This window comes from Amphiprion ocellaris, chromosome 22 (genome assembly GCF_022539595.1).
Source record: "Amphiprion ocellaris isolate individual 3 ecotype Okinawa chromosome 22, ASM2253959v1, whole genome shotgun sequence".
Classification (NCBI taxonomy): Eukaryota; Metazoa; Chordata; class Actinopteri; family Pomacentridae; genus Amphiprion; species Amphiprion ocellaris.
Window position 1 is genome coordinate 22,828,555 of NC_072787.1, and position 24,375 is coordinate 22,852,929.

At 40.2% G+C, this 24,375-nt stretch overlaps 1 protein-coding gene across 2 annotated transcripts in view; it reads left to right on the top strand.

Annotated features, from left to right (window-relative positions):
• cnksr2a (connector enhancer of kinase suppressor of Ras 2a) overlaps positions 1-24,375 on the top strand; it is a 72,558-nt gene that overhangs the window by 25,062 nt on the left and 23,121 nt on the right. For both annotated transcript variants that reach the window (XM_023293373.3, XM_023293374.3), the window contains exons 4-14: positions 6,909-6,996; positions 7,423-7,464; positions 9,742-9,861; positions 11,458-11,517; positions 11,852-11,920; positions 13,231-13,377; positions 15,470-15,582; positions 15,693-15,847; positions 16,611-16,700; positions 18,756-18,970; positions 24,057-24,111. In XM_023293373.3, the coding sequence (XP_023149141.2) occupies positions 6,909-6,996; positions 7,423-7,464; positions 9,742-9,861; positions 11,458-11,517; positions 11,852-11,920; positions 13,231-13,377; positions 15,470-15,582; positions 15,693-15,847; positions 16,611-16,700; positions 18,756-18,970; positions 24,057-24,111 (1,154 nt within the window). The remainder of the gene's footprint in view (positions 1-6,908; positions 6,997-7,422; positions 7,465-9,741; positions 9,862-11,457; positions 11,518-11,851; positions 11,921-13,230; positions 13,378-15,469; positions 15,583-15,692; positions 15,848-16,610; positions 16,701-18,755; positions 18,971-24,056; positions 24,112-24,375) is intronic.

Consider the following 24,375-nt stretch of genomic DNA (forward strand, 5'->3'; position numbering starts at 1 on the left):
TTCCAGCTATGAGAGGGTCCACTGCTAAATTGAACATGCCTGTGATTCAATAACAGCTTTTATTTTGGTGAAATCCACATTCCAGAAGCCAAGGAATAAGAAATAAGCAATTAAATCAGGATGTTTTATCACCCAAATCCAGCATATTACACCAAAAAAAAGTAGAAAAAAAGAGCAAATTCCAGCTATGAGGGGTTCCACTGCTGAATTTAAGATGCATGTGATTCCACCACAGCTTTTATTTTGATGAAATCTTGATTCCTACAGCCAGGGAATAAGAAATAATCAAATTAAACATGATGTTTTTTCACCCAAATCCAGCATAATATCCAAAAAATATGTGGGATAAACAGTATATACCATCTCTGTGAGGGTCCACTGCTAAATTTAACATGTATGTGATACAATCAGAGCTTTTATATTGATGAAATCTTGACCCATGCAGCCAAAGAATAAGAAATAAATGAGTAAAACAAGGTGTTTTATCATCAAAGTCCAGCATATTATCCAAAAAAAAGTAGGAAAAAGAGCATGTTCCAGCTTCATGAGGGTTCACTGCTAAATTGAACATGCATTTAATTCAACCAGAGCTTTTATTTTGGTGAAATCTGGATTCCTGCAGCCAGGGAATAAGAAATAAGCAAGCAAAACAAGATGTTTTTTCATCCAAATCCAGCATGTTATCCAAAAAATAGGAAAAAGGGCATATTCCAGCTCTGTGAGGGTCCACTGCTTAATTTAATATGCATGTGATCCCACCAGAGCTTATATTTTGAAGAATTCCTGGTTCCTGCAGCCAAGGAAGAAGAAATATGAGAGTAAAACAAGATGTTTTTTTTAATCAAAATCCAGAATATTATCCAAAAAATGTAGGGAAAAGTGCATATTCCTGCTATGAGAGGGTCCACTGCTGATTTTAACATGCATGTGACCCCATCAGAGCTTTTATTTTGGTGAAATCTGGATTCCTGCAGCCAGGGAATAACAATGAAATGATTAAAACATGATATTTTTCCACCAAAGTCATTAAGGGACCCTAACAACATGGGAAGTGTCAGCATATAGGGCTAGAAGTCGTCTTGAATTAGCACCCGCAGGATCTCTCTCTCTTAAAAGGTGTTCAGCGGAGCCAAATTAGCATAAAGCATGTTGAAACTGAACTTTCATCTCACTCTGATTGCAGATCATCAGGGAGAGAGGGATAGTGCAGCCCAGTGTCTTCTAGTTTTCTCTCCAAATGACTTGAAAGGACATTTTGCAATCTTTTCATGTATAAAATACCATCTTTCCCCAGCCTCAGATGCACTGATGTCTCCATATACGTGTTTACATTTCTCTCCCGGGATGTCGTTTTCTTCTTTTTTTTGGCCGAATTTATGGGCTGAAATTCTCGTTTCTGTTTCTTTGAACTCCTCATTTCCTCTTTATATGCACATTTGAAAGCACCTAGCTATGAATTAATAACACGGTCACAGAGACCGCAGTTTATCTGTGATATATTTCGCTGATGGCTTCGAAATGCAGTAGGAGTGAGAGTGTTTTAGTATTTCTGTTTTTAAACCAGCGTAGTGACTGAGCAGACTTTAAAATATGGGGGTTACTGCCGGGTTGGTAGTGAAAGAATCCCATGTTGCAGCCTTTTCAGCTTGTAATTGTTCAGATTTAAGCAAAATTAGCACCAATAAAAGCATGTAGAGTTAGTTATGAGGTGGTTCTGTTTATAATGTATGGACGCCTATCACTGGATTGTTGTGAGATTGAAGAAAACTTGAAAATGTAGCAGACTTAAGGATTTTTTTTGTGCAAACAAACAGCCATGTGGTGACATTTTGGGGATAAACTTGGGCTTTTGTGTATTTAATCCTAGCAGCAACGTTTTACCAGCAGTCATTAGTATGTGGACGGACAAACGGGGGCATTTAAGTGCAAACCACATTAGTCACGAGCCTCTGCAGCACACAGTAAATGCATCACACAGAGAATAATAAGTAGCTGGTGGCTTCATTCGAGCTTTACTACATGTTAAATTGGTACAAATTGCATTTTATTTGTGAATTTGTTAAATAAAGCAGCTTATTAGGGTCATCTGAATGGATTTGGTGTAACTGAGCGGAACCAGTAAATTAAATGGGTGAAAATTTATGACTTAGATCAACAGATTTACTCAGTTTTAACTTTTTAACTAAAAAAAAGTCAATGTCCAATGGAAGTTAGTTGACACATTGGTTCACACATTTTTATGGTGTAATCTAATTATTAAAAATCAGACCAATCTTCTTGGGGTCAAGGATCAAATCCCAAAATCTGACATTTTATTCAGTTTCTAAGCATCCTAAACAATAAACAAGAAAAGCATTTAGAGAGTGCAGTTCTCCACCAAGGCTGCTCAGCTGTTGTATCATTTCCAGTAAGTCCCGATAAGTCCACAGTGGTTGATTTGTAGCAGGATCGCAGTCATGTGATCGTCAGCAGGCAGCCGACGTAGCATTCACATGTTGTCATGGTTACAGTGACGCTGTGCCACTATCTCACAATGATACAGAAATCTTTAGCAAATCCGTGGATCCAGACTATAAGCCGCATCACTGGCAAAATCTAATCACTTGGTCCTTGTGTCATTTCAAAATTGTGACTGTGCATCTGGATCTGACTGAGTTACGGCTGATTTTTTGGCTTTTAAAGTTCGCCAACATCGTTGCGTTGTCTGGGAAAGAAAAAAGAAGTGTTGTCTGAGGGCTGGAGCCTGGTGGTTAGCAAGCAGTCTGTGTCGCCTTAGGTCCTGCATGTATATATAGCACTCAGCCTCAATACTGATGACCCAAATCACACACACCACAGATAAATCACCCACTAGAGGCTGTGGCCGGATTCTAATCTGGGTCTTTAGAACATGTCATCCTTCCCTCGCTCGTTCCACCGCTCCGTTGTATTTGCAATCGTAATGTCTGCCGTGAACAAATGCATTAGCTTTCCCCATTGTATGTCCGCACCAGTGTGTTGCTTCTGTCCCTTTTGTGCGACTGTGGAGTCATTAGCGGCCCATTAGCTGCAGCGTGTTCCTTATCTTTAGCACCTTGTTCACACCTGAATAGTCTATTATGCTCCGCTACGCCCAGGGCTTCATTTATAAACATTGTGTTTGCACAAAAGAAAAGGCTTTAAAGACCCTCTTCTCGCAGGAAAACAGGTTTTATGAAAACAAACTTGTGTGCACTTCAGTGGAAACTCTGACAGAGAACACAGATGCTGGGAACCGACGATGCCAGGGCCAGGACGGCATAATAAATCCAAAGTGCTTTAATAACCTCGTTCACACAATTTATTTCAGTTGGAGTGGAAACGCAGTTTTTTAAGAGGAACATTCAGTTTTAAACTGCGGGGTTTTTTGTTTTGTTTGCTTTTTAAAACCTATATAGAAATGACAAGTAGTCGGTGTGAGGCGTGTAAATTGGTGCACTCAGAGCTGCACTGGCCTATTTACCTGGTTCACTAATGCAGCTTCTTCCACAGAGCTGTGGCCTCTTTCCTCTAAAGAAGAACAACATTACGGTTCAGTCCCCTGAACTTACCTGGAATAGTTTGGATTTCTGACCTCCCAACATCATAAATTCAAATAATTACCCCTCAAATCTGTGTTCAGTCTTGAGTTAAACATCTGACCAACTCATGTTGTTGTGCTTTTGCAGAAGAAGTGTTGCTCAGTTATTTTCATTAACTCTAGTGGTTAATTAGTCGGCATAAATTAGGATTTCTGTGAGTCTCGCTGAGTTTAGCAACAAGCACAGATATGAATTATACTTTTATGGAGAGCGATTCCTCTGGCAGCATCCGTAAAATTCTAAAACCCAGAAATGACTGCCTGAAGCCCATCTCTACTGATTCACGCTGTTTGAATTCTGTTCATCTGGTTTTTCCCTTTTCCCCCCTTCAGTCCCTTGGATCCTTCCCCTCAACTCCTCCCCAACATATGATGCTTCACATGCAACGCCACAATCTATGTCAACATATTAAACCCTCAACATCCTACCTTCATGTCTCGTGGTTCCATAACATACATTTATGTGAAGAAAAAGTCGATGGAAAGAGTGGAATCTCAAAAATGACATGGTTTTTGAAGAGTTAATGTGCTTACTGATGATGGAAAACACATTTTCAAATATCTTCTGAGGTAGTGAACATTTAACTCGCACGCTGGATCAGCGTTTTTTTCAATCCTTCATTATCTTTGTCACGAAACATAGTCGATACTGACCATCAAAAAAGTAACTACAACTTGTCTCACATAAACAAAATTTAGCTTGTTTCTTCTTCCTAGCTTTTTGGCAGTGGACAAACAGCTGGTTTTGCTTCTTCTGCTACTTTTCCTATTACAGTCATGTGTAACGTAGCCTCTACCGCCTCCTTCTTATGGAACTGTGTACCTGAATTTATTCGGGGGGGGGGTGGGGGTGGGGTCGTAACATCAGAACTGGATACGGGCGGGTGCTTGGTTTATGACGTACAGCGTTTCGTTGGAATTGGTTACATGGAGCTAGTTGGCGAGCGGAGCGGTCGTAACGTGGCGCTATAAGACGGCTTTGTTTACATTGACCAGTTGTACACCACCTTCGATTGTGCTACATTCACTAACTTTTTGCCCTTCATTATGGCTCCCAAGCGTAAGTCAGACTGTTCTGATGGAGTTCTGACTTACGGCGAAAATCGACTCACGTCGGGCCATAGGAATGGAACTCCGATGTAAGTTAGGACCCCCTTTATAGTAATACTGCTGGAATAGCAATAGGAGTGGTAATTTACAGAGAGTTCTGTATCATCTGGGAATCTGACTGTACAGTCCCACATTGGTGGATCGTAGAGACGTTTGTAGATCTGATTACAATCTCACGCTTCGTCTAATTCGCATGTGCAGTAGACTCGCTGTACATCCCAGATTCCAAAAATTTGGAGGTGTGCAACGATCCAAACGTGACTTCAAAGTACCTTCTTAGGCCAGGTCCAGTAACAGCAGATTTTAACCATCTCTAGATGTTCTGTCTTGAACAACAAACCTCATGTTCATGAAAAAAACTTCTCCCTGTCTGTAGATTAATGTTGTTCCTAACATCTGGAACGCTATCCCCAGCAGCTGGACTGGTGTGGATCAGTAATCTGTGGGGAAATAGCTGAGGATATGATTTCAAAATAGAGGTTAAATGTGCTGTGTGTTGCCATTTTTACAACCAGACTCCACATGAAGTGTTCAAGTCCATAAATGTGGGTAATGGGACAGATCTGCAGTCTGAGGCAGCATCCAGCTGGATGATGGGTTTCCATAAGTAGCAGCTCCAAAGTGAAATGCCGCCGGTGTTCGTCGACTCGCAGGAAACTCAACGCCGATCGGTTAATCGAGCGGAGAATATTTGCAAATTTTAGCTGCTTTTTCTGCTGCCAGTGCTGGTGAAAAGGATTTATTTTTCAGTCTGGAGGATTTAATTACCACTAAGCCTTCCAGCTGTACCAGTTACTAACAAGCCACAACTCGCACTGAACACCTCGGCTGCCAGCGACAAGACGGAGTTGGCGTAGATTCCGTTTCATTCAGTAACAAATAGACACAGACAGAAGCTTAACCAAAAGGGCTTCGGGGGATATGAGAGCCGCCTTATTGACGTTTGGCAACCGCTCAGTGACAGATGGCAACCTGTAACCGTGACAACGCTAAAATGTGACGAGGATTTTTCACCATTTCTGATGTTTAATTGAATAAACAATAAATTAATCTTTAAGAAAATGAAAGAAATGGAAAAAAAATCATGAGTTGGAGCCCTGTACACCAGTTCTCAAACTTCACAATGGAGCTGTTGATTAAATTTTCTTTTATTTGTGTTTATTCCAGTGGATAAAAGCACTAAAAATACTATTTATTATATCATCATAAGAAATATTATAGCTGTCATCTCAAGTTATTTGTAATCTTACAGCAAAAAACACATCATTAACATCATTTTCTACCACAAAAACACAAAAAATTGTATTTTTTTGTATCACTGTAAGAAATATTATAGCTATTTTCCCAAATTATTTTAATTACTTAAGCAAAAACACATCATTAACCTAATTTTCTCCCACAAAAACACAATTTTTTTTAAAAATTATCGTATGAAATATTATAGCTGTTTTCTCAAGTTATTTGCAAGCTTGTAACAAAAAACCAACATTAACATAATTTTCTCCCACAAAAACTCTAAAAAAATGTATTTTTTCTATCATCGTAAGAAATCTTATAAGCTGTCTCCCCAAACTAGTAGAAATATTCCAGCAAAAACACATAAGAAACACAATTTTCTTTCACTTAGAAGTGAAAATATTAATCGATTAGTCAATTAAAAAGGAAATAAAGGCAAAATATTATCAATTGTGTCATTTTTTAAGCAAAAATGCCAATAATTAGATTTTTCTAGCTTCTCTAAAGTGAGGAATACCAATTGTGCATTGGATTAAACAGAATATTTTTGGATATTAGACGGTTTTCGAACACAAAAAGTTGTCTTAATGCATCATAATGTGCTCTGGGGAATTATTACATTCCAGTTTTATTATTTTTTGGGTGTTTAAGGAGCCAAACAAGTGTTATTTTTGCACTGCTAGTCCTACTTAGCTGTATTTCTGGCCATGCTATGTGCAGTTTGAGTGGATTTCCAGTGCACATCCAAGCTGACAGTTTCATTTACAAGTGAGTTCTCAAACTCCTCTGCCTAGATTCACCTCTTTCACCGATTAAAGGGCTTGTGAGTGTCTGTAAACCCAGTGTTTTGTGGCGTGTCACCCTCCCCTCCTTTGTAATGATGCTCCTGTCCATCTCCTGTGCACATCATCTAATGCGGCAGAAACATTATAAGACATACTGCTGTGTTATCTGTTCCTCCCAGGTCTCCCTTTGCTGCAGTGGCAGACTACTCAGTAACCCGAAATAATGTCATTCAGCTCTGCCTGGAGCTCACCACCATTGTACAGCAGGTGTGTGGAATTGTGTGTGTGTGTGTGTGTTTTGAAGGCTGATAGCTCTTATTCTCCTCCACTTGAAGTGCGAGGCAGAGGGGAGCTGCTGTGGGTTGCCATATCCCCCTAAGAGCCAGCGAGTGTGTGTGGGTGTGATGCAGCAGACTCTGCATCCTCCATCCTGTTTGCTATTTACGTCCTTTACAGTCTGCCTTTATGTGTGACTGATGTGTGTATAAATAAATAAAAGATAAATGTGTCTGTTTGTGTGGGCGTGTTGTTATTATTATTTTATTTTCTATCAGCGAGGGGGTGCAGGTGGTTCTGATTCTGTAATGTGAGGCCCAGACAGTGTACAGAGGTACTGTAGCGGCGTGAGATGCTGAGTGTTTGCAAGACAGGATGTTCTGCTCGCGCTACATTAAATTTCTCTCGTTCCCCCAGGACTGTACGGTGTTTGAGACGGAGAACAAAATCCTTCATGTGGTGAGTTCTGCTTTCTCAGCCAGCTGTCCATGATTTGCTCTGTGTTGATGTGAAGCATCCTGTTGTTTGTTGTTTTGTTTCCCCCCCCCCCCCCCCCCCCCCCCCACATTCCCTGCTGATAAAATACTCCGCTACTACACAGCGTTTCACTGCTGCTTCCAGGAATGTTTTAAAGGAAAAGCTTGGAGATTCTTTTCTCTTACTTTTTGCCAAGAGGGTCAACAGCACAGCTGCAGGCCAGAGGTGATTAGCTTAGCTTAGCATAAAGACTGGAAGCAGAGGGAAACTCCTAGTGTATATTAAATTATGCATTTCCCATCACTGTACCTATGATCTATGATCCTCTGAATGTAAATTCTAGTGATTCAGCTCGATAGCCTTGACTTTAGCGGCTAGTGTAACCATGCTAGCATGTCTTTAACACTGGCATTTGCTGCTTTGACAATCAGACATTTCAAAAACATCTAATCCAACAAAAACACAAAAGTAGCTCAACTTTCTTTTATTTGAGGAACATATACACGACCATTCAAAAGTTTGGGGTCACTTAGAAATGTCTATATTTTTGAAAGAAAAGCATCTTTTTCAATGAAGATAACATCAAATGAATCATAAATCCAGTGTAGACATTGTTAATGTGGTAAATGACTATTCTAGTTGGAAACAGCTGATTTTTAATGGAATATCTCCATAGGGGTACAGAGGAACATTTCCAGCAACCATCACTCCTGTGTTCTAATGCTACATTGTGTTAACTAATGGTGGTGAAAGACTAATTCCTGATTAGAAAACGCTTGTGCAGTTATGTTAGAACATGGATAAAAGTGTGAGTTTTCATGTAAAACATGAAACTGTCTGGTTGACCCCAAACTTTTGAACAGTAGTACAGATCAGTTCAAGCCAATGTTTGTAAGTTCTTAAATTATGTGAAAATAAAAACTAGATATATTACAATGAACTCAGAAAACTTATGTAATTCAATTAACTTAACAAAAAATATGAGTTAATTCCACCACATTCTTGTTTAATGTTTTGCTGTGTACAGTAAAAATGAATTAAATTTACTCTGTGGGGCTGACAGCATAAATAAAATGTTCTTCCAGAAAAACGCCCGAGTTTCCGTTTGTCAGTGGCTTCCAAACTCGGTTGGCGGTTAAACTTTAATTGACCTTTTTCACAGCAGACGTTTTGATTTGTCAAACGCAGGTGTAACGAATCGCGCCGCTAATTGCTGGAACAGAGCCATCGTTAGTGCCATTAGTTTCACCCGGGCTTCCCTTGTTCTGACAAATCGACATGTCTGCTGTGAAGAAGCCTCTTTAGTCTGATTCATTCGAGGGTAATCAAGAAACAAGAGCGCTCTGACGCCAGAGAGGCTTCTGATAAACAGCAAAAATGACACATAAAGTACGAGACGGATGCACTTTTTACAGGTCAGATGCTTCTGGAGCAAAAGTTCACCGTCAGTGCAGCGGGATGCTTTTTGTGTCTTTTAAATGTTCTTGAAAAAGTTGTGGAGCCTCAGCTGTGGATGATCCAACAACACAATCAGCGCTTTTTATTCCAACTACTTTCTACCAGGCAAATGATCCCTGAAACTGCTGACCGTGTGTTGAATGGAGTCTTATTTTGTCTGCCAAGAAAAAATGTCACTCGTAAATTTGTAATTTTTCACTGCTGTGGGCACTGAAATTAAAATTCACCTCCATTATGTTTGGCTGGAAATAGTTAATTTACTGAAAAATAAAAGCAAAACTATCTTACGTAAACTGACCCAAAAGTTAAGCTTCAATCTGACTCGAAATCAAACGTCCCTGAATGCACCATGGGGATTTAATGTACTCGGGCAAATGAAGTGTTTTGTTGTTTTTTTGTTTTGTTTTTTTTTAGAATTTATTCATCCGTTGAAGCAAGAAAATAAAAGAACAAAGAGATTTTGGCTCCTGCAGTAAACCCAGCTGGTACCCATTGTGTTAACCAGTTTTTACCCAAATAAAACTAGCTAGAGAAAACGCTTTTGAAATCTCAATAACGCAAACGTCACGAGGAATCAAACACCTGAATTTGTGTTAATACTGTTCAGAATTCGGAGGGAAATCTGCAGCATGAAACACTCAAATGTTTGTTTTGTTTCAGTGAAGCCAAAGAGAAAAAGTAGTTGCAGCCTTTGCAGCAGGAGCCAAAGAGGTTTCTTAGAAATACAGTCTAATTTAGTCCTTTGTTCTCTCAATAAAAGCCCTGTTTGCCGTCCACGTTCCTTCCTCTCCTTCTCCACAGTGTAAGACTCTGTCGGAGGTGTGTGAGCACATTGTTTGTGTGTCATCGGACCCGCTGGTTTCTCAGTCGGCCCACCTCGAGCTGGTCCACCTCACCAACATCAAACCCTCCGAAGGCCTGGTAATGACTCTGTTCGTCCTACTGGGTTTGCTAAAGCCTGCTTTCCACACTTTTGTTGGTCTGTATGTGTGAATTTTACAGTTTAATGTGTGAGTCCAGATAGATTAAAAAAAAGCAAGCACTGTGGCCTACAATAAACACCAATATATGCTTTTAAATATCACTAACTAACATAAACTACCAGTCAAAAATTTGGACACACCTTCTCATTTAATGGTTTTCTTTATTTTCATGACTATTTACATTGTAGATTCTCACTGAAGGCATCAAAACTATGAATGAACACATATGGAATTATGTAGTAAACAAAAAAGTGTGAAATAAGTCAAAACATGTTTTATATTTTAGATTCTTCACTTTGCTTTGAACACTCTTGCCATTCTCTTGATGAGCTTCATGAGGTAGAACCTGAAATGGTTTTCCAACAGTCTTGAAGGAGTTCCAGAGATGCTGAGCACTTGTTGGTCCTTTTGCCTTCACTCTGTGGTCCATCTCATCCTAAACCATCTGGACTGGGTTTAGGTCAGGTGACTGTGGAGGCCAGGTCATCTCCATCATCTCCTTCTTGGTCAGATAGTCCTTCCACAGCCTGGAGGTGCGTTTGGGGTCATTGTCCTGTTGGAAATAAATGATGGTCCAATGAAATGCAAACCGGATGGAATGGCATGTCGCTGCAGGATGTTGTGGTAGGACCATGCTGAAGAACCATTAAATGAGAAGGTGTGTCCAAACTGTTGACCGGTAGTGCACATCCTGTGTAAAATACTGGGCTGTTAGCCGTTTTCTGCATCTAGTTGACTTTGATGGAAAAAAAATACAAATCGCTCACTATATTAATTATTTGAACGAATGCATCAAAGATTTTCTTTCACACAAAAGTCTTACTTGAACAACAGCAGTAAATGTGCAATTTATAATTCACTAATAACAAAATAAATTTGATTTTAGTTGGAACTGAACCAAAACTTGGCAAACACACAGTCAAAATGCAGTATTCAGTATTGCATTTTAGTCCCGTTTCTATGGTAGTGTTGATACACACAGTAAATAGCCCTTTTCGACTACTGTATTAATCCGCATTATGGCAAAAACCATTGAGCTAAGAGAAGAGGAACAACAGTCTGTCATAACTTTTAAGACTTGAAGGTCAGCCAGTTCAGAAAATTTCAAGAACTTTTAAATTTTCTTCAAGTTCAGTTGCAAAAACCATCAAACGCTGTGATGACAGTGGCTCTCATGAGGAGCGCCCCAGGAAACGAAAACCAAGAGTTCTGAGAGTTTAAGAAGCAGACACATTTTAACATCAACTGTTGGGAGAAGACTGTGTGAATTAGAGATTCATTGTGGAACTGCTGCAAAGAAACTACTTCAGAGAAACAAAAGGATATTAGACTAGTGGATATTTGAATTTTGATGGGACCATTTTTTGTTTTTAAGTCGGACAAAGACCCAAAACTCCCCACCATGCTCTGCAAGAGCTGCTATTTTGTACAAAGAAGTGAAAACCCTTGAATAAGTATGTATATCCATGCTTTTTATTGGTTCTGGCTGCCTTTTAAGCAATTATACTGTATTTTCTGTCCTTCTGTCTATCAGGGAATGTACATAAAGTCGACCTACGATGGCCTCCATGTGATCACAGGAACTACTGAAGGGGTGAGAGGCTCAAAATCCCATTTTTCACACATTCACCTACAGAGCTGCAGCAAGCACTTTGCTTTATCGGCGGATTTCCCACCACACCCAGGGGTGCAGAAATCCAATTCATGCTCACAATATCTGCAAATCTGACTTTTGTATCCATAACGGCATATCAGATTCCGTACGGATGAGTCTGCAAGGCTTTCCCTCCCTGCTATATCGAAGCCCATTTAAGCACACTTTGTTGTGAAACTTGCTCGCTGTGGCATGCAGGGATCAATAAGTTCAGATCAATTCATAGTCGTCTGTTTTCCTTCTCCCTCTGTCTCCGTCTTCTGTTTCTCTGTAGTCTCCGGCTGACCGCTGTAAGAAGATCCATGCAGGAGATGAAGTCATTCAAGTCAATCATCAGACAGTGGTGGGTTTCTGAATGTCTCAGTGTGTGCTCTTATGTTCTAAATATATTTTTCTGTGTTTATTCTAGTGTTTTTTTCGTCGTGTTATTCTGTTAAGGATTTAGGGCCACTCCATCTCTTTTGATCATTTGTATTCACAAAGAGAAGACAACTGCTTGTACGTTTCCCACTTGATCATAATAGAAATATGCCTGTTTTTGTGGATTTACAGACATAAACAAACCTTTAAAGCTGCTGTAATTAATGTATTTTTAATGCCGGTGGATCGAATGAAAATGTGTAGCATAAAAGAGGTAATATGTAATGATAAATCCACAAATAATTATCTCATAATCAGCTCTACGGAGCGTTTTAGCGCCTTTTAGCCAGTTGTTTTTCTTTTCCCTCAGCTTTACCATTTTTGTTTAGGTTGTTTTTGGTTGCGACATGCAGCTGGTTTCTGCTCTGATAAACTAATAATACACTACTTGTTGGGTGGCAAACAGGAGCCAGACAAGGTTAGCTGATGACTTGTAAACATAGGTTAGCATGTAGCCTTTATAGCAACAGATACTTGTCTCAGGAGATGGTGGAGACCAAAAACAGAGCTAAAATAAGAGTGAGAATTTGACTTTTTGGGCAAAAAACAAGGTTTATTATCAGAAAAGGTTCATAGATTCATTGTTATTTAGTGTTATTAAACTTTATTATGCATCTTTGTGAACCCCATTTGTTGTTTTTTAATCCTTAAAGCTAGTTCCAGTTCTGTGTTGTTGTGGTTGGGTGGCCCCCAGTTTATATCTGTATTGCAGACTGTGCCCTTCATTTACAAGGTGCATATGGATGCAGCAAGCATTGCAATTAGTGTAATCAGATCCTCCAACCTCCTCTGCACCTCCTCTTGCATTGTGATCAGATCTCAGGTCAGCCCCATAAATGCAAATAAGACAAGGCCTCAGGATGATAAATATCACATCCCTGCAGCGGTTTTTATTTTTGTTTACAATATGTTTTCGTTCAGAGACAGAGTGTTGGCTGACTTTTTCTGCAAATAGTAGGTAAAAATGTAAAACCAATACATAATATGCATTTGTTTTCAAATTGAGGGCAGGTTATGTCATACAAAAGCTCTATAGATAGACTCACCACCTCCACACCCACTTGCCTCGCACAGAAGGCTCAACAAGCGAGATCCAATCACGACGTGGACAGAATTCAAACTTCAGGCTGCATGTTAATGCTACTTAGTCGAGTATAAATCAGGCTGTTTTGTCTTGATATTTTCCTGGAGGCTGCTTTATTCTCAGACTAGCCGTCCTCTCTCGTCCCACAGGTGGGCTGGCAGTTACGTAACCTGGTCGGCTCGCTGAGGGCCGATAAAGGCGTCGTGTCCCTGACCCTGAAGAAGCGTCCACAGAGCACGCTCAGCTCCGCCCCTGCGCTGCTGAAGAACATGCGCTGGAAACCCCTGGCTCTGCAGGTGGGACCGCCTCTACCTTTTATAGACTTTATTAAGGCACTGCGTTGGCCCACATAATTCCCCACAGCATTCCCTCTCTCTCCCGTACGGCCGAAGCGTATAATTAGGTCAGGGAGCTGTGGCTTTGCGTGGTTTTGTTTTTGCCAGCTGAAACGCACTGGAAAGAATGGGAAGAGAAAACCAATGCCACCCTCCGCCCACATTCCCAGAGCGCCGGCGAGTATGAAATTTATCTCCCTAATTATCACTGATTATCTACACAGTCGAAGGGGGAAACACAAAGGAAAAGTGGCAGTTTATCACAACTTGGCTCTTATTTCTGGATTATCTTTTCCATTGTTGCTACACTGTGAGCGACTGCTGAGCACAGTTTACTTGGAGGTTAGAAAAAGGAACCAACCCTGATAGTTGGACTGGGCTCCCATTGTTTTTTCATTAGTGGATTTAGTGTTGGGAGTTTGTTTTATTTTGTCCAAACCAGCGAGCGCCAAATGCCTTCGTCCAATGCCTTTTTCAGTCGGCATGGAAGCTTATATGAGCTCATCCCCAACCACTAAAGAAACGGTGTCTTCTAGCACAGCAAATTTAGTGCTGCGTCCATCTTGGTGCCAAATTCTGTTGATGTTTACATGGCTGTAGTTACGTAGCTTTGTTGGAAAATGTTGATTCTTAACTCTACAGTGAAGCTCTGAGTGGTCAATGTAGCGAAAGGCACGTCCTCCTAAAGAAATCGCCAAGATTATGCCATTTTTTCTAAAAACAGACAGAATTGACAGATTTCTGACGCTCCTTGAAGTAACCGTGTGTGACATTCAGTGGCCAAATTAAATGTGAGAACAATTTCAACTTGTCGATGCTAATTCAGAGGCTAAAAGTAACACAAATAGTGGTAATAAGTGCGATAAGTCAAAGTTTAGCCAGAAATTCAGTCTGGAAACTATGATATAATGTTCTATTCAATTGTGCACAATTTGGGACATAATTTTATATTTTGCCTTAGTTTTTGTCTAAATATGTTAGTTTAACCGTTTTAGAACTTGTTTGATCATCTGACCACTCCTGTTTTTCTGCTAGTTTGGTGAAACAGTGTTAGTAATACAAATAACAGTAATAAATGGATACTTCTAGGCTTGTTTATTAATCAAAGCAACACCACCTGTTGGCCTAACCAGTTGTTAGTATAATAAAACAGCAGAGGATGAAAGTAGGAAGTAGGGATCAACCAATATGGATTTTTTTTAAAACACTGATACAGATGCTGATTATTGGTAATCAAGAAAGGCAGATATCAGATATTTGGAGCCAATATACATTAAATGTAAAGTTTTAACAGCATGTGACAGCAGAAAACCTGTTATTTCTTCTTTATTAATAAGAGTGACTGTAACTGAATATGTTAAATAGAATTATTAGTGATTGAATGAGGACGTTCTCCTCTGTTTATGAGGGATCAACTGAGATTGATCAGTTTGTCTCCTGCAGTTACGTGTGCTATTCTTCTCTATTTTCTTAATTTTTCACTGTTCTATGGCTTTTATAGCCCACTCAGGTCCAGATGTCTCTTTCAGGTTCATCTGTGGCTGCCTTCTAACTTAACCGCTAGCCGTTAGTGTAGCCTTCGCCACTGTGAGAGAAGCTAACTTCCTGGTTTGTGGCAACGGCTTGTGTTTCTTGTTGACTTCAGAGACCACAGAGAAATGAGGCTGCATCAGACCTGAAATAACACATTTAATCAATCAATAATTGGGCAACAAAAATAACAATATGGGCTACCGATAATCGGAAAAATGCCAAATATCGGCCACAGCGTAGTGTCAGGCCAGTGATCGGTCCATCCCTTGTAGGAAGCCATACAATGACTTGTAACTAGTGGAACACAGAAGTTATTTCAACTAAAGTTTTATCTTGAGTTCCTAATTTGCTGTAACTGTGAGTAACTCCACATGGATCTCAGTTAGCATCTCCAGATGTTGAACTTTTGCCTAAAGCTGCAAAAATAAGCTCCATGAAAAGTATTCAAAATACAAGAGACCTGAAAATAAAAATAAATGAAACAAAAATGGATAATCCTAACTGTGTTCACTTTCTGCAGCCAACCAGAAGCCCAGGCAGCAGTTCGGCCACCCCTTCAGGAACTCCCACCAAGAACTCGGCCCTCCAGGACCTCTACATCCCCCCTCCACCCACTGAGCCCTACACACCCAGGTAGCTCCTTCAGTCTAAAACTGCAGCTGAGATAAGCCCTGACTTTGATGTACATTTGTTTACTGGTAAGGAAGGAGGAAAAAAAAAATCTGCCTCTGTTGTTGCCATAGAGATGAGACAGGAGCCTTGTCTGGGGATGAGGCATCTCGTAACCATGGTGGCGTCAGCGTTGCTAAGCGCTCTGAGTCACCGAACTCCTTCCTGGATCAAGAGTCTCGCCGGCGAGAAGAGGAGGAGCCTGTGTACTGCACCACGCCTACATACGGTTCGTTGTTATGACGACTGAGTGTCGGTGTGTGAGTCCAGTCTTGTTCTGTGAGGTCGAGTCCCTTAAAAACACCAGTTAAGGTGTTTTTAAAGGTGTTTTTAGAGGTGTGTTAAGGTTAAAGGTGATGGAGCAGGCGAAATACATCCAAGAATCCTGCTTTAACCCTCGTGTCAAAATTGACCCGTTTTAAAGTTTGAAAATGTGGGGGAAAAAAATATTTTCACAGTGAAACTTCTGATGTCCATATTTTCAACATTTTTGAGAAGTCTTTGAAGTCTTTGAAAAAGTCTTTTTTGTGAATGTTCTTAAGGAAAATATTCGTAGTTTTACTGATATATATGTAATCATTTTAGATATTTGTAGGATTTCTTTGGGAAGATTTTTACTAATTTTTTGAAAATATTTACAAGAATTTTCTTGCCAAATTTGGGCGATTTTTTTTTAAATAAAATTTTCAAGGGAAACTTTTAAGGAATTATTGTAATTTTCTTCCTGAGGTTTTGCAAATTTTCGTAAATTTGGGGAACTTTTTTGCTAAATTTTTGGCTTTTTTTCAGACAAGGAAACAATATATTTTGGTGCCCGTAAATGAGGACAACAGGAGGGTTAAATGTACATGATGGGAAATACTCAAAGGAGCTCGACATATTTCTTCGGAAACTCTGCGATCCGCACCACAGCTCGAACCTTTTTGGATGCACGGCATAAGTTTGCCATCTGCGGCGCTAATATTAAGTTTTGTAATTGTGTGCACTTGCAGGCAGGCTGAGGCCCATCTCCATGCCGGTGGAGTGCAACTGGGTGGGCGACTACGAGGATCCAGCCAAGCTCAACCGAGAAAGCCGCAGAGGTGAGCGCCGGCTTGTGGAGTGCAGATGTGTCTCCTGAAGAGCCCGTTAGATATTTGCTAAACGTTCCCCCCGTCTCTTTGAATTATAAAGAGACGAGCGTTTCCAGATCAATGCGCCTCCATCCCGCTCGCTAATTCTCCCTGTGATTAGCATCATAGAGGTACCGAATAAGAAGGGATGAGATGGGAAGGAGGGAAGGGAAAAGAAAAAAAACAGGTAGACAGTGGGCAACAAAGGCGGAGAGAAAATGAAAGGCAGCCGTGAAGGGAGGGAGAATAGAAGAGAGGAGGATGGAGGAAAGGAGGGATGAGAGGAGGCAGAAACAGGAAAATAAAGACTATTCTCCCTGACCTCCACCTGAATCACTCACACAGTTGCCATGGCGACGCTGACAGCAGCTCTTCTCGGTGTCTCGCTTTCCTCTGGCCGCTGCCTAGCAACCAGGGGAGGACATGAGGGTGGGAACCGATGGGGAGAAAGAAAACGAGGTAGAGAGGACCTGAGTTTCCTCCCTGGTGAAGAGGTGGGATGAAGTTTAAAGAAGAAGAAGAACAAAAGAAAGAAAAATGGTGGAAACGACTATTAGACAAACACAGCTGTGCAGAAAACAGCGCTGCGGTCTGAGGGAATACATCAGTCCTTAAAGAATACTGGAAAAACTAGAGGTCTAGTGTTGATAGAAACCAAAAAACTAGACTCTGTTCAACTTTAAAGTACAGTATTGATTATCCCATCACCTGAAACAACCCGGGTTCTTTCTGAAAAGCAACACTGTGTGACAAAAGACATGTTCCTTGTCAAATTTGGTGAATTTTTTAAAAATAAAACTTTTAAGAGAAACTTTTAAGGAATTATTGGAATTTTCTTCCTGAAGGTTTTGCAAATTTTCAGAAATTTGAGGAATTTTTTTGCAGAATTTTTGGATTTTTTTTCAGACAAGAAAGCAATATTTTTTAGTGCCTGTAAATGAGGACAACAGGAGGGTTAACATGGGTCAAGAGTGAGTCATAGATGGATGTACCGGAGAGAATCCAGTCATTTTTCAAAATAAAACATCGTTCAGACTCAGATAATTAATTAAATGAAAATAATGTAAGTTGTTCGTTCTTTCTGTGCAGACCGGTACCAGTCCACAGCCCAGGGGTTGGGGAACGCTGATGTACGGCACAAAAATAGTTACTTATCTCTTTGTTTTCACACTCAGATGCACAATGTGTTGTGTAGCTTGAATAACAGGAGCCCATTAACTTGTCAACTAAAGGACATACATAAGCTAAAGCTATATTTTTGATGCTGGATTTGGAATGTACTATCGTTTTCCTGAAAATACAATCATTGTGCTGCGTTTGTATGATTAATTTAGTTGTGGCATCTTTCTGTCTTCTTCTTTACTGCCTTTATTGGTACATTGCTTTCTAGAAGACACAAAAACACAAAAACTCCACGTGGTATCTGTAGGGATGTGAAGTCGTGCAGCTTCAGGATAAATGGAATAAATGTCTTTGAGTCACTGGATGCTTCCTGCAGGGAATTTGTCTCTATTTGCCCTCACTGTACAGAACGTGCTGACTTTGTAAACAACAATGACTGTGATCTTTTTCCTAAACTTTATTTTTAGTTGCTTGAATTCAACCAAAAGAGCAAAGATAGAAAATCTTCACACGACAAACATAATATGTTGTTGTTCTGGTGATCACATGTGACGCACGTTTTGCCACTGATGCCCTAATAAACCTATTAGTGGTGCTCAAACAAAAGGGCAACAAAATCAGCATGTGAAGTTTTCACACTGTGTTCAGATGTTTTTACAATAACTGATTAAAGCAGCAATGATTGTCTGATTAAAGGTCAAAATCTGCTGCCGCCCAAATATTGTGTTCAGTCTGAGTGATGTGACCTTTTGGGGCTGAGTTTTTTTTAAATTTAGTCTCTAATTAACCCAGAAAACCTCGCTACCTGCAGCGCTGATGACGACAGAAAACGGTACAAAGAGGAGATCAGTGGCGATTGTTTAATCAGTAGATAAAAGGTTTTCTGTGGTTTTTGTTTTGCAGAGGCGTCGCTGATGCGTTACGTTGGACTGTCAGGTGGAGACGAACGGACCAGTTCTGACGATTACTCCTCCCACACGGCTCGACCGGGCAAACGGGCCAATGACACGGCCAAACGGGCCAAGAGGCGGAGCCACCACAGCCAAAGCCCCTCCCACTACGTGATGCAAACAAATCAGAGGGATTCACCTCCCAGAGACCCCGCCTCCATGTACCATGTAAGGAAGTTAGTCTTTCTGTTTGTTTGGGTCACTATTTTCAATTTATATGTATATAACGTCAAAATAACACTGTTTTAAACTGTAGTAAATGTCTAGTCATGTCATGTCTGAAAATGTATACATTTTCTTTAATGACAGAGCCCTCGAATCGATTGTCAAATCCCTCAAATTTCCCCAGCAGCTTGGTCTTTCAGTCCATGTTTTGGCTGTAAATTTCTCTTCAACTGCAAAAAAATAGTTTGTTTTAATAAATTTGCAAAAAGTTAGAGAGAATTAATGCCTTTCTCATACTTGTATGTTACTTGACAAGGAGACTGCTAGCTTAGCTTAATAAGAAGATCAGAAACAATTCCACCTGTTGTATTTTTGGACAACATTGGACATATAGCGTGTTATGATAGCGCTGGGAACTGCATGCAACCTGACTAATTACAATCTCATTAGAAAAGCTCCAAGTGTATATTAAATTATGCATTTCCCATCACTGTACATGATATATGATCCTCTGAGCATAAATTCTAGTGATTCTGCTTGATAATCTTGACTTTAGTGACTAGTGTTAGCATGTCTCTAATACCAGCATTTGCTGCTTTAACAATCATAAAATTACTCTTTAATTGTGTCCAACAAAAGTTATATTGATTTAATACTAAGTATGAACTGTATAAGTAGCTTAAAGATCATTTACCATCCATTAATCATTGCCTTTCCAGTAATAGCAAGTAATTCTGTTATATTTATGTAATTTCTCCAAATCTTAGCAACACTAAATGTGGCCAATCTTGATCTGCTTGCTGCTGCTGGAGCCTAAAAAGCAACACCAGTGATGTAATCCAGATTTATTACATCCAAACTCGTCTTGGAGCTCCTTAAATCTCTCTCCTCGCACAAACCTCCTCCTCCTTTGTGCTTTTTCCCACACTCCGGCTGCACGTCAATCATATGCATTACCCGCTATTCATCTTGTTTAATCGAACATAAACATCAACTGTGCCTCAGATGGTTTGTGATACTTTTAATTAGGAGCAACAGCAAACATGGAATCGGATGGAATTGGGGTCAGTAAATTGGTATGTTTTTAAAGGAGCAACTAAAACGGAAAACAGTGATGTGAAGTTATTGGGAATGGACTGATTGACATGAAAAACTGGAATAAAAGAATAGAGCTGCTGTCAGATGTGACAAAAGGTCTAGATTTGGGGTCTAAGGGTTAATATATGCTATATGTACACTGACTGCAGCACTTGTTGGGTCATGTGCATCAAACCTGCACCCTGATGTGACAAGAGTGACCCATGATATCGAGGGTGGAGGTGTTATGGTGGAATACAAGCCACAAATCATCCATGTAGGAGCTGTCAAATGTCACCGAACCAAGGGCGATCGCTCCAGTTACATACAGTGGTGGAAAAAAGTTGGACACCCCATGCATTTGTGAAATATTGCATTAACCCTCCTGTTGTCCTCATTTATGGCCACCAAAAAAACATTGTTGCCCTGCCTGAAAAAAATCCAAAAATTCAGCAAAAAATTCCCCAAATTTCTGAAAATTCGCAAAACCGTCAGGAAAAAAAATTCCAATAATTCCTTGAAAGTTTCCGTTAAAAGTTTTACAGAAAAAAAAATCCCCCAAATTTTGCAAGAAAATTCTTTTGAATATTTTCAAAAAATGAGTAAAAATCTTTTTTAAAAAAATCCTAAAAATATCTAAAAATACCAGCAAAACTTCTAATATTTTCATTAAAAACATTCACAAAAAAATCAACCAAAATTGGTTGATTTTTTTTTTTGTGAATGTTCTCATGAAACTTTTTTCCTACCAAAAAATTTTCAAAAATGTTGAAAATGTGGACATCAGAAGTTTCACTGAGAAAACAATTTTTTTTAATCACGTTTTCAAACTGTGAAACGGGTCAATTTGACCTGCAGGACAACACAAGGGTTAAGAATCACTCTTAGGTCTTCATGTACAATTTCTTTTAGGACAGTCACAGCCAAAATACTAAAGAAATCCTAAAAAAAAGCCATTAAAAACTTAAAATTGATTGGTTTCATTAAAATACAGAAGAAATTTTGAGTATTGGCTCATTTTGGTACCAGTGATCCAATATTTGTTGCAGTGCTTCATGTCTATATAAAGGCAGCACATGCGAAAGTTCCTCAGAGAAAAAAATGGCTAAAACAAGGAAGCTAACGCAGGAAACACACCTGAAGATACAGATTTTCAACCAGGAAGAGTACAGCTGGCGCCACATAGCCAGGAAGTGCAGATGCAGTCCTTCAGCAGTTGGATACTCTGCAGAAATACAGACAAACCAACAGCTTGGAAGACAAACCAAGATCTGGGCGTTCAAGGGTTTCTTCAGCAAGAGATGACTACATCCTGATCTGCATGTGCAGGAAAAGCATCACAGGAGCTTTGATAGCAGTGGTCAAAGCAAACTGGTGTCCAGTGGCCGACTTCTAGATCATGGCTTTAGGTCCTACAAGGCTGTCAAGAAGCCCCTGATCAGTGAGAGACAGAGGTTTTCTCGGCATCATTGGGCCCAAACACACAAGAACTGGACAGCAAAGATTGAAAAAAGATTCTGTGGTCAGATGAGTCCAATTTCCAGCTTTATCTTCTTCCTGCTAATGTGGATACGTATTTGTTTGAGTCTGTCTAACGTAGCCACACCTTTTGAAACGCAAAAAAAGATTTTTCCTCAAATATTTCGTGATAAATTTTAAGGTTGTCTGACAACTTTTTTCCACCACTGTATTAAACCCACAAATGCGCCATCGATCTACTCGTCTTGGCAAAAGAGCCAAACTGTCCGAGTAATGCTTTCATACAAACACTTGGAGAAAGAACGATTATGACTGACAGAGGCTCTGAGAGCAGAAAAAACGCAACAATGAGCTGTTACCATCAAACATGCCACCAGAATTGACAGAAAAGGACCGTTTGAAGTGTTGCAAACAGAAAAAATCAACTGATCCCAGCTCAGGTTGCAGTTCCCGACTTGAAGATTGCATGATACAGCTGCATGCTGCAGATCAAAAACCCGACAGGAGAATCAGGTTATGAAACTCCCTCGACTTCCCCTGAGGTGCCGCCTCTTTCTAATTCGTTTAGATACTGATCTAACAGTCAGAGATTAGGGATTTGGGAGAGAGGAAAACGTTTAGGCTTCCACAGTGCTGCAGCGGAGTGTGAGCTGAGCAAATGCTGACTGGTTATTACCCCGTCACTTCCATGACATCTGTCCACCCTGGCTGTCCGTCTGAGCTCGCCGCTCTCCGGTCCAGGCGAGTCCGTTTGGCCGGCGGTGACCTTATACGTCTTGACAGCATCTCTGTGGAAATTAAAAGCGTTTGCATGTGTGCACCCGCATGCCCGGGCCTCGGTGTGTGTTTACAGTGCGCACGGGTGCTGCGATGGCAGATGGCGTGTCAGTGGGGGTGGGCGGGACCATGTCATCCGTCCTGCCGAGCGTTGGGCCGCGACTGGCCGAGCTCCAGGGTCTGACGTGTAATATCGTGACATCAGAGCTGGTTGTGTCGCCCCATCTGACCTGTCCAGAGAGGTCACATCTTAAAAGTGCTGATCAGAGGTGGCATGAAGCGTAGAAAGCTGCACACTCGCTGATTTCACACTGATTTTTCAGCAAAATGTGATCTTCTTAGAGTCACTGTGACTTGGAATTTCCAAGCATTACCTCAGATGTCTGTCGCAGATAAAAGTCCAATCACCCAATCAATCCAAACAATATCCTTAGTTATGGAGCTAATGTCATCTGAAACTGTTCACTTAGCACATAAAAGATCACTTCTTGTGTTTCCAGTTATATCAAGTTATATCATTTTATGTGTCATATTTATACACTGCCGTTTAAAAGTTTGGGGTCACTTAGAAATGTCGTTAATTTTGAAAGAAAAACTTTTTTTTTCCAATAAAGATAACATTAAATTAATCAGACTTGCAGTCTAGACATAGTTAATGTGGTAAATGACTATTGTAGCTGGAAACAGCTGATTTTTAATGGAATATCTCCATAGGGGTACAGAGGAACATTTCCAGCAACCATCACTCCTGTGTTCTAATGCTACATTGTGTTAGCTAATGGTGTTGAAAGGCTCATTGATGATTAGAAAACCCTTGTGCAGATATGTGTGAGTTTTCATGGAAAGCATAAAATTGCCTGGATGACCCCAAACTTTTGAACGGTAGTGTAGATTTTCTCAAAATTTTAGCAACACCAAATCTATCCAATCTTGATCTTCTTGTTGTTGTTGCCTAAAAAAGACAACACTGATGATGCAAATCAGATTTATTCCAGCCAACAATTAGACAAAAAGTGAACAAATGAGACAAAAAATGACAAAAGTATGAAAGAAAACGACAAAAATGATACACAAAACAATGAATAAAGCAAAACACAAAATGTCAAAAATAAGACAAAAAACTCCAGCGAGACACAAAGGAAAAACAAAACTACAAAAAACGAGGCAAAATATTACAAAAATGAGACACAAAATGACAAAAGAACAATGAGCAAGATAATATTTTACTTTATGATCAAAACAACTTGTCATGGTCTAGAAATTATTTTCAATTTATAGTTTTACAAATTTACAAATTGCAGTTAATGTCTCCTTTGTAATTTTTACACTTTACAAAGTTATCCAGCGGGCCGGATTGGACCCTCTGGCAGGCCGGTTTTGGCCCGCGGGCCGCATGTTTAACACCCCTGTTTTAGATGTTTGCCCTTCATATTTTGCTTAGTGCAGTTTCTGTTTAATCCCCGAGGTCCCCCTGTTCTATTTTCACACTTCTTTTCATTACCTGAGTGTCCTGGCGCCCCACCTGAACCCTCCCTTTCTAAGTTTAGAGGTGTGAAAGCTGCTAGTGTCCTCCGCCAGCTTCCTGTCCACACATGTGAGGAAGAGATAATGAGGGAGGAGAGACTTTCCCCCGTCCTTTTGTGGCCTCATCTGCTCTCCCCAAGATCTGTCATCTTTTATATCCCAGGATTCATTGCGGCAAACAAAAGGCCACTGATTCATCCTGACAGCCTCTTCCTCTCTTTCTCTCTCTCAGACATACCAGCAGTCGTCCTCATCTCTGCAGTCCAAGAGCAGGAAGAAGAATAAAGGTAAGCAGTGAAGCCACCTGTTCATGGCCAGATGTTTCCAGTTGTGGTCACTCAGTCATTTACTGGAGCTAATGGATGCTGGAGAGAACTGGGAGCAGCTGCAGCTTCAGATGAACCAGTTATCTTAGTAGCACTTTATTTTATGCCTCTGCAGTTTGCTAATGATCTGCTTGGGGAAATAATTTGGTTTAATTATGAAGGCAATAAGGACCTGTTTGCCACAGTAGAGCATGGAGGCAATAACGGGTTAACTTTACAGAGTCA